General features: G+C 40.8%; 1 protein-coding gene across 1 annotated transcript in view; it reads right to left on the bottom strand.

Moving 5' to 3' along the window:
• STAR (steroidogenic acute regulatory protein) overlaps nucleotides 1–18,027 on the bottom strand; it is a 32,660-nt gene extending 14,633 nt beyond the window's left edge. Inside the window, exons 1-3 of the mRNA XM_075855398.1 lie at nucleotides 17,779–18,027; nucleotides 7,742–7,855; nucleotides 7,491–7,618 (exon numbers count right to left, since the gene is read on the bottom strand). Coding sequence (XP_075711513.1) covers nucleotides 7,491–7,618; nucleotides 7,742–7,855; nucleotides 17,779–17,842 — 306 coding nt within the window. The 5' untranslated portion in view covers nucleotides 17,843–18,027. The remainder of the gene's footprint in view (nucleotides 1–7,490; nucleotides 7,619–7,741; nucleotides 7,856–17,778) is intronic.
• Between the last annotated feature and the right edge of the window lie 241 nt (nucleotides 18,028–18,268).

Here is an 18,268-nt window from a genome sequence, read left to right as displayed (position 1 = left end):
TTGACCCCACAGGCTTTTTGCAGAATTTAATGGAAGTAGGCCGTGAAAATGGAAATTTAAATTGTAACCAATAAAACGTAGGCTTAGCAAATTTTTTTTTCATTCCCACAAGGACTAAAGGAGAAAAATCACCACAACATTTGTAGAGCAGTTTGTCCCGAGTAAAACAGTACCCCACATGTGGTCATAAACGGCTGTTTGGACACACGGCAGGGCTCAGAAGGGAAAGAACACCATTTGGAGTTCAAATGTAACTGGAATGGTTTGCGGTGGCCATGTCGCATTTGCAAAGCCCCTGAGGGGTCAAAACAGTGGAAACCCCCCAAGAGTGACTCCATGTGGGAAACTACACCCCTCAAGGAATTTATCTAGGGGTATAGTGAGCATTTAAAAAAATGTTTCAATTAAAATCCATGGATGTGTGATAAACTTTGAAGCACTCTTTTATACACAGGCCAGGTTTGTCGGGACAGGTTTCACAATGATAAGTTGTGTCTCGTCTTCTCCCTCTGTTGTAACACACTTTACACCTTTTTTGGCTCCTTCCCTTTTTACCAGTGGAGGGGATTTCGCCAGGAAAGTGTTGCCCTGGTACAATACGTGGACCATCGCATCTAGAAGTACTGGGGCCCTCCCCTTCCTGGTTCCCAAATACAAGGGCCTTGATAACCGCTTCTTGAAACTGAAGGAATGTCCCTGTCCGGCCTGCACATCGGTATAGCACGTAAGCGTTATACAATGCCATCTGTACCACGTGCACGGCCAGCTTTTTGTACCACGCCTTTGTTTTACGCATGGCACTGTACGGCTTCAGTACTTGATCAGAGAGATCAACACCTACCATGTAAATTATTTTAGCCGAGGATGCAGTCTGGCTTGGGGGTCATTGTGGTGCTACCTCGGACAGGGACAGGGGTGCTGCCACTACCGTGTATTGTGGTCAACATAAGGACGTCCCTCTTGTCCTTATACTTGACCAGCAACAAGTTATCGCTGTGTAGTGCCCTGCTTTCTCCTTTTCTTAGGGGTTGCCCAATCAGATTTTTAGAGAGGCCTCTCTGATTTTTGCGCACGGTGCCGCATGCTACAGTACTTCTGGTGGAGAGGCATTTAAATAGTGGGATGCTGGTATAGAAGTTATCCACGTAAAAGTGATAACCCTGGTCCAGCAGTGGGTGCATCAAATCCCACACTATTTTTCCCACTAACTCCTAGGATAGGGGGGCATTCTGGAGCTTCTATCCTGGTGTCCTTCCCTTCATAAACCCGAAACCTGTAGGTGTCCCCTTAGCGGCTCTCGCACAGCTTGTACATTTTAATTCCATACCTCGCCCTCTTGCTTGGCAGGTATTGGCGGAATTTTAGTCTCCCCTTAAAATGTACAAGGGACTCGTCTATTGCTATGTTCTTTTCGGGGGTGTACACTTCCTGAAATTTGGTGCAGAAATAATCAATCATTGGCCTGATTTTGAATAGGCGGTCGTATGTGGGGTCATCACGGGGCGGGCACTGTGCATTATCATTATAATGCAAAAATTTCAGAATAATTTCAAATCGTGCCCGGGTCATTGCCATGCGGTATAATGGGGTGCTGTATAAAATGTCCACACTCCAGTATTGCCTAATCTCTGTTTTTTTTACTAGGCCCATATGTAGGACAAGGCCCCAATATTTCATCATCTCCGCTGCCTCTATGGGGGTCCACCTAGCAAATGATGACGTGGGGTTTTGGGCTAAAAATTGTTGGGCATATAAATTTGTTTGGGCCGCCATTACATTAACAAAATCCTCAGTGAAAAACAGCTTTAAATAGTGAATTTCTGCGAGGCCTACAGTCTCAAATCGAATTCCTGAGCTCCCTGTGAAATCTGGAATGTGAGGCTCATAATTATCAGGGGGTGGGTTCCACAGGGTATCACTCATTTGTGGGGTTGCCTCAGCTGATGTCCTGGGGCGTCTTTGCGGGGGTTCCTCATCACTGGATGAGGATGATGAGGTCAAGATGAATGGGGCAATTTCCTCTTCTCCCTCGCTGGCCAATTCAGTGTCAGAGGCCAGGATGGCGTATGCCTCCTCAGCGGAGTAGAGCCTTTGAGATGATTGGGCCATTTTTATTAGGGGGGTATGTAGTGCTTCAACATGTGTAATACTCTTTATAGAGGTGGTTTTGTAAGTTGTGCTTTTACACGTGTAATATGAAATTTATAGGAAAAAAAAAAAGAAGAGAAGAATAAGAAAAATGTAGGAGAAAGAAATTTATTGAACGTTCAATATAGAACTGTAAAAAAAACTGAGCTACAACTGCGTCGCTACGCTATCAAAAATGTTACATACATAGTGACATAGTTACATAGTTAGTACGGCTGAAAAAAGACACATGTCCATCAAGTTCAACCAAGGGAAGGGAAAAGGGAAGGAAAAATTTCTACACATAGGAGCTAATATTTTTTTGTTCTAGGAAATTATCTAACCCTTTTTTAAAGCCATCTACTGTCCCTGCTGTGACAGCTCCTGCGGTGACTATTCCATAGATTCACAGTTCTCACTGTAAAGAAGGCTTGTCGCCTCTGCAGCTTGAACCTTTTTTTCTCCAGACGGAGGGAGTGCCCCCTTGTTTTTTGAGGGGGTTTTACAAGGAACAGGATTTCACCATATTTTTTGTATGTGCCATTAATATATTTATATAAGTTAATCATGTCCCCCCTTAGTCGTCTTTTTTCAAGGCTAAATAGGTTTAATTCTTTCAATCTTTCCTCATAACTTAAATTCTCCATGCCCCTAATTAGCTTCGTTGCTCTTCTTTGTATTTTTTCCAACTCCAGGGCATCCTTTCTATGAACTGGAGCCCAGAACTGAACTGCATATTCTAGATGAGGCCTCACTAATGCTTTGTAAAGTGGTAATATTACATCCCTGTCCCGCGAGTCCATGCCTCTTTTAATACACGACAATATCCTGCTGGCCTTTGAAGCAGCTGATTGACACTGCATGCTGTTATTGAGTTTATGATTTACAAGTACACCCAGATCCTTCTCAACAAGTGAATCCGCCAGTGTAGCTCCCCTAGGACATATGATGCATGCAGGTTGTTGGTACCCAGATGCATAACTTTACATTTATCTACATTAAACTTCATCTGCCAAGTGGACGCCCAAACACTTAGTTTGTTTAAATCTGCCTGTAATTCATGAACATCTTCCATAGTCTGAACTATATTACATAGCTTGGTGTCATCTGCAAAAATAGAAATAGTGCTATTAATCCCATCCTCTATATCATTAATAAATAAGTTGAATAATAGGGGTCCCAGCACTGAACCCTGGGGTACACCACTTATAACCGGTGACCATTCAGAGAAGGAATCATTGACCACAACTCTCTGGATACGGTCCTTGAGCCAATTCTCAATCCAATTACAAACTATATTTTCTAAACCTATAGTCCTTAATTTACCCATTAGGCGTCTATGGGGGACAGTGTCAAATGCCTTTGCAAAGTCCAAAAACACTAAATCCACAGCGGCCCCTCTGTCTAGACTTCTGCTCACCTCTTCATAAAACAGATCAGGTTAGTTTGACAACTTCTGTCCTTAGTAAAACCGTGCTGGCTGTCACTTATAATGCTATTTATTGTCACATAATCCTGTATATAGTCCCTCAATAGCCCCTCAAACATTTTCCCCACGATGGATGTTAAGCTTACTGGTCTATAATTACCTGGGGAAGACCTAGAGCCCTTTTTGAAAATAGGCACCACATTTGCGCTGCGCCAGTCCCTTAGCACTATACCAGTCACTAGAGATTCTCTGAATATTATGAAAAGGGGGACAGAAATAACTGAACTAAGCTCTTTAAGAAATCTAGGGTGTAACCCATCTGGTCCCGGGGCCTTGTGCACATTTATTTTATTTAATTTAGCTTGGACCATCTCTACATTCATCCAATTCAGTATATCAACTGATATAGTAACAGCACTGGCAGCGGCTACATCAGCTGCTCTTTCTTCTGTTGTATATACAGAGCTAAAGAACCCATTTAGTAACTCTGCCTTCTCTTGATCCCCTGTGATCAACTCCCCATTACCATTATCTAGGGGTCCTACATGTTCAGACCTGGGCTTTTTTGCATTTATATACTTGAAGAATTTTTTGGGATTTGTTTTACTATCCTTGGCCACCTGCCTTTCATTTTGTATTTTTGCTAATTTTATTACATTTTTACAGATTTTATTAAGCTCTTTATATTTTACAAAGGCTACAGCTGTACCCTCAGATTTGTATTTTTTAAATGCCCTTTTTTTGTCATGTATTGCCCCTTTCACAGAAGGTGTAAGCCATGTGGGGTTTAATTTGAGTCGTTTATACTTGTTACCTATAGGAATAAATTTTGCACTATAATAAATCAAAGTAGATTTGAAAATCTCCCATTTATCATTTGTTCCATTATTTGACATTAGTTCTTCCCAGTCCATATCCTGAATTGCAGCCCTCATCCTGGGGAAATTGGCTTTCTTAAAATTAAATGTTTTTGCCCTCCCAGCCTGCGTTTGTTTTTTACAGTATAGGTAAAATGTAACTATATTATGATCACTGTTACCGAGGTTTTCACGAACATTGACATTCCCAACAAGATCTGCATTATTAGAAATGACCAGATCCAACAGAGCTTCACCTCTAGTCGGGTCTTCCACAAACTGGCCCATAAAATTTTCCTGCAGCAGGTTGAGGAAATGTCTCCCCTTTGCAGTTGAAGCCGAACCATGACACCAATTAATATCCCGGAAATTAAAATCTCCCATTATCACTACAGTACCCGCCTGTGCAGCCCGCTCCATCTGTTTATATAGCTGAACATCCATCTCCTCAGTTATATTGGGGGGTCTATAGATTACACCAAAAGTAATTTTTTCAGTGTTTACCTCCCTTTCTAGTTCCACCCACAAGGTTTCAACCTCCTCACAGTATTCACCCACTATTGTCTCTTTCACACTCGCCTTCATATCATTTCTCACATACAGACATACACCACCACCTTTCCTATTTGTCCTGTCTTTCCGAAAAAGTGTAAAACCCTGTAGATTTACAGCCCAGTCATGTGAAGAGTCCAGCCATGTTTCAGCAACACCAACTATATCTATATTTTCTTCCAGTATCAAGGCCTCCAGCTCCCCCATTTTGCTTGCTAGACTTCTGGCATTTGTGAACATACACTTTAACTTGCCTGTCAGTTTTTCACTTTTATTATCAGAAATGTGATTTGACATTAATCGGGCCTTTTTATTTACACTGATGTTTTGTAACGAAAGGATCTCCTTATCTTGTTGTCTAGTCCTCTCCCCACATTCTGTTTCTCCCCCCACCAATATAGTCTGACCCCTCTCTAACCTGGCTACCCCTTTTTTTTCTACATTGACCTCCCTCCTCAGCCCTAGTTTAAATACTCCGCCACCCCAGCTAGAATTCTCTCCCCCAGCACAGCGGACCGCCTTCCATTTAGGTGCAAATCATCTGCAGAATACAGTTTGTACCCCAATGAAAAGTCAGCCCAGTGCTCTAGGAACCCAAATCCTTCTCCTCTACACCAAGACTTCAGCCATGCATTTAACTCCCTGAGCTCCCGCTGTCTTTCCTGTGATGCGCATGGCACAGGCAGTATTCCTGAGAACAAATTTCAGTTAAAAAAAACTGAATGCCCGTCACTAAACGGACGCTGACTATAACGCTATAAATTTATACTAACTGTCGCTACGCTATCAAAAATTTAGTGAACAAATTTCAGTTAAAAAAAACTGAATGTATGTCACTAAACGGACGCTGACTATAACGCTATAAATTTATACTAATGTCGCTACGCTATCAAAAATTTAGTGAATGAACTTCAGTTAAAAAAAACCTGAATGCCCGTCACTAAACGGACGCTGACTATAAGATGTAAATTTATACTAAAACTGTCGCTACGCTATCAAAAATTTAGTGAACGAACTAAATGTCCGTCACTAAATGGACGCTGACTATAAGAAGTAAATTTATTCAAACTGTATAAAAAAATATATAGCTAGAACTTCTGCTATATATCTTTTTTACAAAACGGACGTCAGTAAACGTCCGCTACTCTAATGCTACACTTTTTTTTTTACAGTTTTATAAAATGAAGAAAAAAAGGCCAAAAAAAAACCTGCGTAAACAAATTACCACTGAGGCTGATTATTAGACTCAGCACTCAGTAGCCGCAGGGCGCACGCAAAAAAAAGGGGCAGTAATAAAAAAGGCCAAAAAATAAAAAAAATTACCACGGATGCTGATCACTGATGGCGGTCACTGATCAGCACTCAGTGGCCGCAGGGCGCACACAGGGAGGTGCAAAAATACAAAAAAAAAAGAAAGTCCTGTGCCAAAAATTGGCGGTCAGTGATGGCGGTCACTGATCCGCACTCGGCGGCCGCAGGACGTAAAAAGGGAAAGAGGGGGAGGGGGGGGGGAGGGTACAGGGATAAGAAGTTTAGGAAAAAAACAAGTGCTGCTGCTGCAAAAAAAAAAGAATAATCAGCAGCAGCACAGATGATGATGATGACGGTTCACTCTTCTGCAGGAAGCAGTCGGATGAAGACGTCACAGCAGGATCGCAGCACAGAAGGCCTCAGATTCGGTAAGTTGGCTTCACAGATGGTCACACCAGCTCTGCTCACCGTTCCTAACCGGAATGAGGTGGGCAGGGCTGGTGTAGGGTGTTTCAAACACCCGCCATGGCTGCGATTGGTCGGTCGGTGCTGACCGACCAACCATAGCGATCTGGAGGCTGGCATCATCGCCATTTTTTATATGGAACATGGTAGTCATTGGTGCTGTCCCAGACAGCACCAATCACCACCATATCACAGTGCCCTGTGGCACAGTGATTGGCAAAAGCCACAAACAGCCGCAATTGGCCGGTCTGAATTGACCGGCCAAAGGCGGCGATCGCCGATGCGGGGGGGAGGCGACACCCCCCTGGGCATCGTGTACAGATGGCCTGCTGTTATGAACAGCAGCCATCTTTACTTTAAAACTTTTATTTTTGATACGGTAACCCCTTCTGCATTTGGCGTATAGGTACGGCAAGATGAGGGAAGTCAATGCTTTCCATGACGTACCTATACGGCAAATGTCGGGAAGGGGTTAACGCATATCTTAAGTATAGGCCATCAATAGAAAATCACAAAAAGTCCCGTTAACATTAAATCACAAAAAAGTATATTGAAATTTATAAATCTAAGACATTCCTCTGTACTGATCTTAAACCATGCTCAAGTAGGCAAATCTCTAGTTTACCTAAATTATAAATACATTTCTGACAAGATGAAGACCAGATAAGTGCAAATGACCCCGTGCCTCTTGTCCCTGCACAAGATGAAATATATCAAGTCTCCTTGACTGCTAACATTTGTTGGCAAGGATGAGTTTATGTAATTCTACACTAATGTAAAGTATGATAGAAAATACGAAATGATCGTACCGCCACAATTTCTACTTTCCACCCATCTTGTTCTCCCAAGATGCTCATTGACTTCTTTAGTGCTTCTTCTCCTTGCTTGATGTAAGACATCTCAACTTCATTGTAGGGTTTCTCATCAAGCCTTGAACCTAAGTAAAAGATTTATGAACAATATATGTCTACCATTCTTGGATTTGCCCATTGGATGAGATAGACATTTGATATAGCAAAATTGTAGGAATGATATTCTGGGAACTAGTATGGTGACTTACTCAGTAAAGAGCTTCTTCTTCTAACTTGGTTTATCCATCGACTAGGTCCTGGTCCAACTAGAGCCAACTTTTCCAGTTCATGTGAAAGAGCCACTGCAGCCGTTCTCCGGAGACCTACAAACATATATATAAAAAATTATATATGTGTATTATTAAAAAAAATTTTTATAGCGCCATTAATTCCAGGGCAATGTACATTTGAAAAAAAGGTTTAAGTACATAACATGAGACAATAAATAAAAGTACAATAAACATGAGCTTAACCCCTTAAGGACACGGCCAATTTTAGCCTTGAGGACAGAGCAATTTTTTTTACATTTCCCTCTTTGCATCCCGACGCTCATAACGTAGTTGTATGAGACTTTGTTTTTTGCGGGACGAGTTGTACTTTATGTACGTACCATTTTTTGGTACAAATACATTATCGTTTAATTTCTATACATTTTTAATTAGATTAAAATGCAGAAAAAAAAGCAGTTGCGCAGCAGTTTTAATATTTTTTTTTTTACACCATACACCAATCATCATAAATAATGTTATACATTTGTTGTACAGGTTGTTACGGTCGTGGCGATACCAAATATGTCTATATTATTTCATGTTTTGGGACTTATATTTTAAAAAGTTTATTTATTATAAAAAATTTGTGTTTCTGTGTATTTTATTTACTTTTTATTTATTTATTTACCATTATTTTTTTTTTACATTCATTTAACTTTTTTTTTAAATCCCATAAAGGGATTTATCATTTTGATTTTTATTTTGTAACTGTAATGTACTGGCATAGATCTATATGCCAGTACATTAGCCTGTGTACTGATTGTACACAGGCAGTTGTTAGGGCATACCTCAGTATGCCCTAACAACAGGAAATATGTTCAGACAGCCCTGGGGTCCTTCACTGGACCCTGGGCTGTCTGGCCATACGAGTTGTGGGCTTTGATCGCGTCACAGTTATTTTCTGTGACGCGATCAATGTGCAGCCCCCTCTCTTTGAACGCCGCGATCAGCTGTCATCGCGGCGTTCAAAGGGTTAACAGCGGAGAGAAGATGTTTCTATCCTCTGCGCTGTCAGAGCGGGGCAGTGGCTGTGTATTACAGCCGTTGCCCCGCTCTCGATCGCACACACAGAGACGGCAGAGACTGCTGTCACACAGGACGAGTATGCTCGTCCTAATGCGCGAAGTGCTCGCCGCTCAGGACGAGCATACTCGTCCTGTGTCGGCAACCAGTTAATGAGGTTCTCCACTACTACTTGCTGTAAGGGTCCCTTAACAATAGTTTGTAAGGCCAACAAAAATACATATGTTTATCCAGTTCAGCCTATTATCCTGCAATGTTAATCCAGGGGAAGGCAATACCCCCATGAGGCAAAAGCCAATTTTCCTCATTTTAGGTAAAAATTCCTTCATAGTAACCAGTAATCTAGTAACCATAACTTGTAATACTATTACACTCAAGAAAGACATCCAGGCCCCTTTTGAACTGAATTCACCAAAACAAATTCCTCTGCCAGAGATTTCCATAGTCTCACTGCTCTTACAGGAAATAATCCCCTTCTATGTTTGTGTACAAACCTTCTTTCCTCTAGAACGGTGGTCCCGAACCAGTAACTTAAGACCACCGGTTGTGTGGCTCGCGATAGGATCCCTGAGTTGTGACCATATGCATTGCCTACAATAAGATTTCTAAATTGACTATATTGAAGACATATCCTAACCTCTTAACTGTGCCAAGTTGAATGATATAATACTTATTTTCTTCTGTATGTACAATTTGATACATGCAATACCACTTGTACCACTTTCTTCACTTCCGCTACATGTTTCTCTATATTTGGAATGTGGCTCGCGACCATCACTTTATTTAATGTGGCTCACAAGATCCAAAAGGTTGGGGACGTCTGCTCTAGAGGAGGCCCCCTTGTTATAGTTACAGTCCTGGGTATAAATAGATCATGAGAGTGATCTCTATATTGACGTCTGATATATTTATACATAGTTATTACATCACCCATCAGGCAGCTATTTTCTCAACTAAATAACCCGAATTGTGATAATCTTTCTGGGTACTGTAGTACACCCATTCGATTTATTACTTTGGTTGCCCACCTTTAAACTGGCTCAAGCTCTACTATGTCTTTCTTGTGCACTGGGGCCCAAAAATGTACACAATATTCCATAAGCGTTCTTACTAGTGATTTATAAAGTGGTAGAAGTATGTTCTCGTCCTGTGCATGTTTTTCCTTTTTGATGCATCCAATGGTCTTATTGGCCTTGGCAGCAGCTACCTGACACTACAGTTAAGTTTATTGTCAATTTAAGAACTTTTCCATGTCTGTTTTACCCAGTGTTTTCCCATTTAGTAAGTAATGAGAAAAGTGAATACAGTAACCTTATATTTATCAGTGTTAAACCTCATTTGCAACTTCTCTGCCAAAGCCTCCAACTTCTCCTGATCCATTTGTAATATAATACTATCCTCTTTTCTGTCAATTATCTTACACAGTTTAGTATCATCTTAAAAAAATGTAAATATTTCTGTGCAATTCCTCTACAAGGTCATTAATAAATATAACAAACAGAATAGGGCCCAATACTGACCCTAGTGGTGCCCGAGTAGTAACGGTGACCCAATCTGAGTATGTGCTGTTAATAACTACCCTCTGTTTTCTATCACTAAGCCAGTTACTTACACACATTTTCTCCCAGTCCCAGCATTCTCATTTTATGAACCAACCCTATGCGGGAGAGTATCAAATGCTGTGGAAAAATCAACATATATGACATCCAATGACTCACCCCAGTCCAGTCTAGAACTAACCTGATCAGAGTAGTTTGGCAGGACTGAATCCCTTATAAACCCATGCTGATATGGAGTAATATGTTTAATCTCATTGAGATAATTCAGGATAGTGTATCTTAGAAAACCTTCAATTCACAAGGCATACGTTTTAGCGGATCCGTTGAAATAAAAAAATAAAAAACAGACGGACTGACTGATGCCAGACTGAATGCAACGGAAGGTAAAATATGTTTGTTTTTGATGGATCAGTTTACCGGATCCGTCAAAAAAACGTACACTTTTCTTTCAGTTTGTCATCAGTTATACTCCGTTTTTAACGGATCAGTTTTTATCTTTGTATCTTTCTTCCTTTCATTTTTAGTCTGCGCACGTGCACAAAAAAACGGATCAGTTAAACGTATTTTTTTTTTTTGACAATTCTTTATTTAGATATATTCCCACCCTAAACCCACCTTTTATTATCCCTGCCTCGGTTCCAATATCAACCCGAATTATGACCTCAAGACTATCTTGAGTTCTCAGCCCAGAGTGGCACATATATAACAAAACACATTTTTTTCAAAATTGCAGAATGTCTTCACACCAAGACAACATAGTACCTGCATAGTGAGGCCCTCTTGGAGTTATTCCCCATTCTTGTGCCCATGAAGAAGTGTTGGCCAAATATTACTGTCAGTATAATAATAAGATCAACACAGATTTACCCATAATATTGTGCTAGCCATATAACACTGTCCATAAAATACTTCCAAGCGCATAGCTAGGCCCACATACAAATTACTGCTACAATAGTGGTCATACAAATGAGCCAGCAAGAGAATTGCCCACACAGAGCAGTGTGTATACACATGTGCCAGCCAGAGTTTCCAATTAATACAACACGCATATCTCCCCAAAGTCCTACACTTCTTCACTAAATCCACTATTCAGGACTTTAATTGCCAAAGTGGAGAGGGTCAACACAGAGCATCTCTCAGTCTGAAGGACCCGGCTTGTCCATGCAGTACAGACAGTCAGTTGATTTCAATGGGAACTGTGTAATGCTTCATTTCTCCTGTGATGGTGCCGCAGGGAAAATCAACACTTGCTGGTTCCCCCACAGATTAATTCTGATCATTGGGGGTTTCAGAAGCAAGACACCCTATCATCAGGTTATCATCAGGGCGCTCTTTTAACAAAACAGTATTGTTCAAAGTGCACAGCCCCTTTAAATTCTTACACATAGAAACAGTCACTGTAAAAAACTTCTTCCTTAAGGGGTAACTAAACTTTCAGAAAACTTCTGACATGTCATTGTGACATTTCAGAAGTTTTGATCAGGGGCTGAACACAGAGATCCCCACGGATCACAGATGAGCTCGGGTGAGTGCTGAGCCGCTTGGTTTCTGATCGGCTCTTCTGGGAAAGCCGAGGTAACGATGTATGGACTCAATAGAAAGTCTATGGACCATTACACCAACTGCTCGGCTTTCCGTAAAAAGCCGATCAGAAACAAAGTGGCTTCTTCCGCTTTGTTTTAGGGATCGGTGGGGGTCTCAGACCCCTGAAAAATGCCTGAAAAAATGTGTTATGAATGTAATGATTAAAAAAAAGAACACACATTAAAAAAAATGCTGCAATTTTTTTAATGCTTTTTTTGCAAGAAAGACTATGTGTAAAGGAAGCCGAAAAAAACGTATGTTGTTATAAGTATTTTGTCGTGGTCTTGCTGGGAATAGGATTACGATTTTTGTTAAAGAAACTTTTCAGGAAATGTTTCTTTGACTGTACCCATGTTTTTAACTCCTCTACATAAAAAAAAAAAGATTGAAAAACCAAATCAAACTCATAACTTTAGGCATCACTTCATTTGTTCAGATAAGGCTAGGGCTACACGGCGACTTTCGTCGCACAACGTCAAGTCTCATATAAGTCGCGCAACCGAAAAATATGTGTGATTTGTCTGCCACTTGCTTGCGACTTGGCTTAATAAAAATAAATTACAGACATGTCACAAGCCAGTCACAGTCGTATAGGCACTTGCGACCCAAAATCCATCAGATTTGGATGTTTGCGACCGTCATGTCGCAATGCAACCACATTGACAATCATTAGATGCAATGTGATATCGCGGCCAAAGTCGCCATGCAGCTCTAGCCTTAGGCCTTATTCACACGAACGTGTCCGTTTTGTGCGCGCAAAAAAACGCTGCATTTTGCTCACGCAAAAGTTCCGTGTGGCATGAGTATTTGGTGCGTGCCTGCGTGATTTCCGCGCATATGGCAGCGTGAAGACACTGTTTTTATGTTTACAAACATAAAAGCAGGAGGTGCTTTTCTTGTTTCATTCATTTATTTTACTACTGTAGCGCGAATCACGCGCGGCCCACTTAAGTGCTTCTGTGTGCTGCGCGTTATTTTCACGCACCCATTGACTTCAATGGGTGCGTGATGCGCCAAAAACACAGAAGTATAGGACATGTCGTGAGTTTTACGCAGCGCACATGCGCTGCGTGAAAATCACTGACAGTCTGAACGGCCCCATTCGCTAACATAGGTCCATGCGACGTGCGGGAAAATCACGTGTGTATCACGGATGTATAACACGTTCGTGTGAATAAGCCCTCAGTCTAAGGACATATCGATTGTAAGCTCGTGCGAGCAGGGCCCTCACCTCGTTTGTTTGAACTATTAGTTTGTCCCTATGTAATAACTCATTTGGAATATATATATATAAAGATTATTATTATGGACAGGGCCTAACCACAATTTTACGTGTGCCGATTAGTGCCCTTTGTGATCGTAGTAGATTGCATGACGTTATAGCTGCTAATATTCTTCTATTGGGGTATGTGAAAGCGTAAATGTTTACTAAATAATCCAATAAATGGAATTTCACGGAACGCCCATAGCCCGGAAACACATGTGCGTTTATTTTTGCATGCATTTTTTTTTGTTTTGGTAGATAAACCCTGATGTCTCTCAATGAGAGTTCAACAATTAAAACAAAAAAAAATCAGGCTAAACATGAAACAAAAATGCACAGTGTGAACCCAGCTGTAGGTCAACATTAGTATCGATAACATATGACTACAAAGCGCCATAATGCCGGTGTAAAATTGCTGTGAAAAGATGTGACCTAATCTTATTTAGTATTTATATGAGTCATTTTTAGTTGTGGCTTTCATCACGTTTTTCGTAACTTTCTATTAAAAATCACATGTTTATTTTTTTTGCTGCAAAAGAAAGCAACGTAAACTGTGTAAAAAAAAACCTGACTCCTATAAATACACGGTTTTAGCAAACAGTCAGCAGTCTAGTATCTGGAGAGCTCTGAATTGCTGGAAGAGGTTTCATTAAAATCTTCACACCATCTGTCTTGGTACTGAACGGGTCTAGTGCTCCTCAACTAAAACCTGGAAAGTATTCAGTGATGAGATATTGACATGGGAAAGAAAGATGGCCGCACATAGAGCCGCCCCAGGTTTTTCATCCACCTTAGTAACAAGCTGCAGCTGAGCAGCCTTTATATAAGGAGGCTGCCTATGGGGAGTGGGGGTTTTTAATGTGTAAAACTGGTCTAGGCTCAGTCATGGCTCCAAATGATCCCAGTACTGCTGCTGGCTCAATGAACTGCAAATGTCACGAAGCATCCACTGTAAAACAGCAGAAAGAGTAGATTGCAGTGGCAGTACGGAAAGCAAAATGGGCCTCTGTGAAAGCCATCAAGTTCTATCCGTTAGATACAGCATTGAATTATATATTTGTAGGTAAATGTCTCTCAAGGTTCTCAGCACTGGAGGGTTTTGTAGAATCCCTATACAGATTTCTAGTCATCCTCTGCCTAGGCTGCAGTGGGTGATAACAGGGAACAATAAACTGCGCAGCAAATGGAGATAAGACTATTGGGTCTAGTGTTGTGTGAGGATTAATTCAGATGTTGCAGTTATAATCACAAAAAAATGATCCGAAAACTGCATGCGTAAAAAAACGCAACCGCATAAAAAGGTGTATCAGATCGCGCATAAAACGCATGCACCTCAATGTCTGAATACACACTTATTTTATTTTGTGATGCAGATAAAAAAATTAAACCAAGTAGCCAGGGGCAGATGCTGACCACACAGGGCCCTCTGCAGCGTTTGGGTCCTTATCTTTTCAAGTGACAACTTGACGAGAGCGGAGTGTTCGTGTATATTCAGATGGTGCAATTGTGGCCGTGCAGCAAAGAACAGTGAAGGAACATTTTTTGATTTTAATGAGCTTCATCTGTGCTAACTGCAGAAATGCAGCAATTTGTGGTGTTTTTTTTGCCACGTAGCGACAACTGCACCATCTGAATATACCCTTAGTCATAGAGCGCTTCCATCATGGTTCTCTAAAACCGTAATTGCGAGCTATGGATGGAAGTCATTAGTGTAGCCCCTTCCATGTTATCTAATGGACGGTAGGGAGTGCTATTATTATTTTAAAGAATCCTCCTGCTGGGCCCCTCTGCACATATAGTATGTCCACCCACACTTGTTGGACCTTTGAGTGTCAATGAACACGATGCGTATTACGTGTGGCAAAACCGCAGCGTAATACAGTACCAGCCTAGTCGATGAGATTCCAGGTAATCTCATGTACACGCTGCAGTATTTTTCCGCACATACATTGACTTGCGGTGCGTGTTTTAAAATCCACAGCATGTCAATTTATTTTACGATTCCGCTTGCGAATTGTATATGCCTACTGCTGAGGAAAATCGCACTAAAATCCACAGCATAAAAACGCACCGAAAAGCGCACGATTGGGTGCGGTTTTTACCTGCAAATTTCCTGCGTATTGCGGTTTTGGTGCGTATTTTCCACAACAAAATACGCAATGTGTTCATGTAGCCTAAAGGACTCTTAGTGCACGCATAGTCCAAAGTCTGCAGAACATATTTAGTTCCCATTATATGTATAGCGCCCTTATATTCCACAGAGCTGTACTAGATATGTATCCATTCAGTCTTAATAAAATAACCTAGAAATTTAAATATATACCGAAAATAAAATATATAGTATACAAAGTAGCAGACTGCAGTCTTAGGCCTCATACACACAACATAACCCTGTACCGGAGGCGCACAGACTCCCTGCTTACTATGGGAGAATATCTCCGTAATACGGCATCTGAAGGGGCATGCCACAATTTTCTGATCCATAGGAAATCAGCCGTTCGGAGGTACGGCAGGGTAGGGTCATATAGACTTCTATGGGTGCTCTATTATGACTCGGACGTAATGCGTTAATGTACTTGAGCCTGAAATGCAATTTCGTAACTTAGATGTTCTCGCATTATGAAAGATAGTCTTGCTTGTATCTGGGACTCTATGAGAAGTTATCATATATTTTTTCTACACCGAGAATTATATTTATTACAAAATCTATTTTTAATGCAGACTAAACCCTTAAAGGACACGGTAACCTTTCCACAATTACGTGGTACAGATATAATGGTATTGCTAAAATGATTTTGTTTTTCATCTGAATGTCACTTCCATCATACCCTAGTATGGGGCACAGATATTTGTTTTTACTCTGAGAGGAGTCGTCCTGTGCCCATCATCTCCCCTGCTGGGTAATCTACTATAGATAAGATACCAAGAAGAGTGTGGGGGGAGTAAAGTGTCAACTGGTTGAGAAAAATGGTTGTCACTTTTCAGATTATTTTTACGATTCCATCACCTAATATTATAATTCCGCACAATAATCTACAATAATCTGGAAAATAAACTTATATAATACCGCTCCAAGTAGACAGAGCTATGCATCTCGGCATAAAGAAAATGTACATATGAGTGGCCCACTGTATACATTTAAAGGGGGGCTGAATCATTGTCATCAGTGTCGAACTGGGTTCCTTTAAACCCACCAGAGGAGATTAGTCTCCAGCTATACGGAACCAGAGCATGTCCACTTAAAGGGGTCAATCACACAACCGTAGTGGTGTGCATGATCCGTGATTTGCTGCTCGGTTGGAGTATCACCTGCGGGACGCCCGTAAATCACGGGCCGTGAACATGGACGTGTACATTTATTTCAATAAGCCTGGACCGCAAAATGCGGTAATAAGACTTGTCCTATCTTTTTGCGGTCCAGGCTCCCGGGAAATGCACGGACTGTGGAAACCACGGTCTTATGCATGGGTCAATAGAAAGCAATGGGACCGCAATTCACCCGCAGATTTGCAGGTGAATTGTGGCCGCAAAAACACGTTCGTGTGCTTGGGGCCCTAACTGTCTCGCAAGATCTGCTGTTATTATACACGCACAATATACCTATGGGGACAAAGGGATTAGTTGTGAATTAACCCATAAATAATTTAACTCTTCAATGCAACTGACTAGATCCAGAGTCCCATTTATGTATCAGGGCCTTCTGGAGGATCCCCTGGTAGGACAGTGGTAATCACTGCTTTTGCCTTGTAAAAATCCATTCAAATAAGATATTGAGTTATAGATAAAACAGCGTAAATAACTAGAAAACAACATAAATTTAAGCGGAGAATTGTAATTTATGGACAGTTATTTGTATTATACATACGGTTCTCGTTTTCTACTTTAAAAACTTTAATTTATGACGTGCTGGTAGACCTTTTTGCCATGAGTAAACCCCTGATTTTTTTCATCCTAGGGAACCCCTACTTTAAAGTATGTGCTAACTACAAGCAACACAATAAACCATTTTCGCAATTGTAAAGATTTATAATTTTCTATAAAGCTGCGAAAACACCTCTAAATAAAAAAAAAAATACACAGTACCCTAAAAAATGTCCAAATTTTGGGTAACAAAATCTATCTAAGAAATATGTAAAGGTAAATCTAAACACACAACTAGGGGATCATTCTAATAAAGGACATACGTGCAGAAACAGATTATGTAGACTGCCCCTCCATCACCATCCTCAGTTTTATTACATTATAGACTTCTTCCTTATATGAGGTGGTTGTCAAAATTTTTGCCTTAGTGTAGAACGATAACAGGACAAGAAGTTGTACTTTTTTTATATATTTTTTACCTTTTTTTTTTTTTACTCTTAATATTTTAAGTATTGTCAAGAGTTCCCAAAAATGTGTTTACTCAGCAATGTTATTTATTACGTTATTTTTACATGTGGATGTAGATGTACCCCTTAAAACTTTGTACCATACCCTAATATGTAGATCTGTCACAAATAAAAACATAGATCCCCTAAACCCATCCATAGGTTACTATAAAAGCTCACCTGTCATGTTACGAAGATGTCTGTATGATATCCCAGCACAGAGTTTGAAGGTGGCAGGTAACATGTCTTAGAAGAGAATTGGGTTGCTGGTCAATATAGGTGAAGTTACTCTCTAGATTCTGTAGCTGAGGTTTTCTAATCTTGATATGGTCTGTTGATGGTCAAGATTTCCAAAGTCCACTTCTGTTGGTCAGGCTCTTTGTATTACCAGTGATCAGTTAGGTAGACTGGATCTGTTTTCGCTGTGAATATCGGATATGTATGGTTGGGCAGGATCCAGAACGCTGTTTAAATCCTCTGCTCTGAAGGATGCTTGCTGTAATGACACAGATAAGAACACAACATCATTTACTGGAGGCCAGCGGGAGCAAGGACGAGAGCTGCCAAGTATGTCAGCGATGATTAAGCGCTGATACAACACATCAAGGCAAAGATGAAGCAACTACCACTGGGCTATTAACCCCATGTATGTGTTCGCCATGTACCCAAT

Source organism: Rhinoderma darwinii, chromosome 3, assembly GCF_050947455.1.
Source record: "Rhinoderma darwinii isolate aRhiDar2 chromosome 3, aRhiDar2.hap1, whole genome shotgun sequence".
Taxonomy (NCBI): domain Eukaryota; kingdom Metazoa; phylum Chordata; class Amphibia; order Anura; family Rhinodermatidae; genus Rhinoderma; species Rhinoderma darwinii.
The sequence above is the reverse complement of the archived record's forward strand: the minus strand, read 5'-3'. Positions and strand labels throughout refer to the sequence as shown.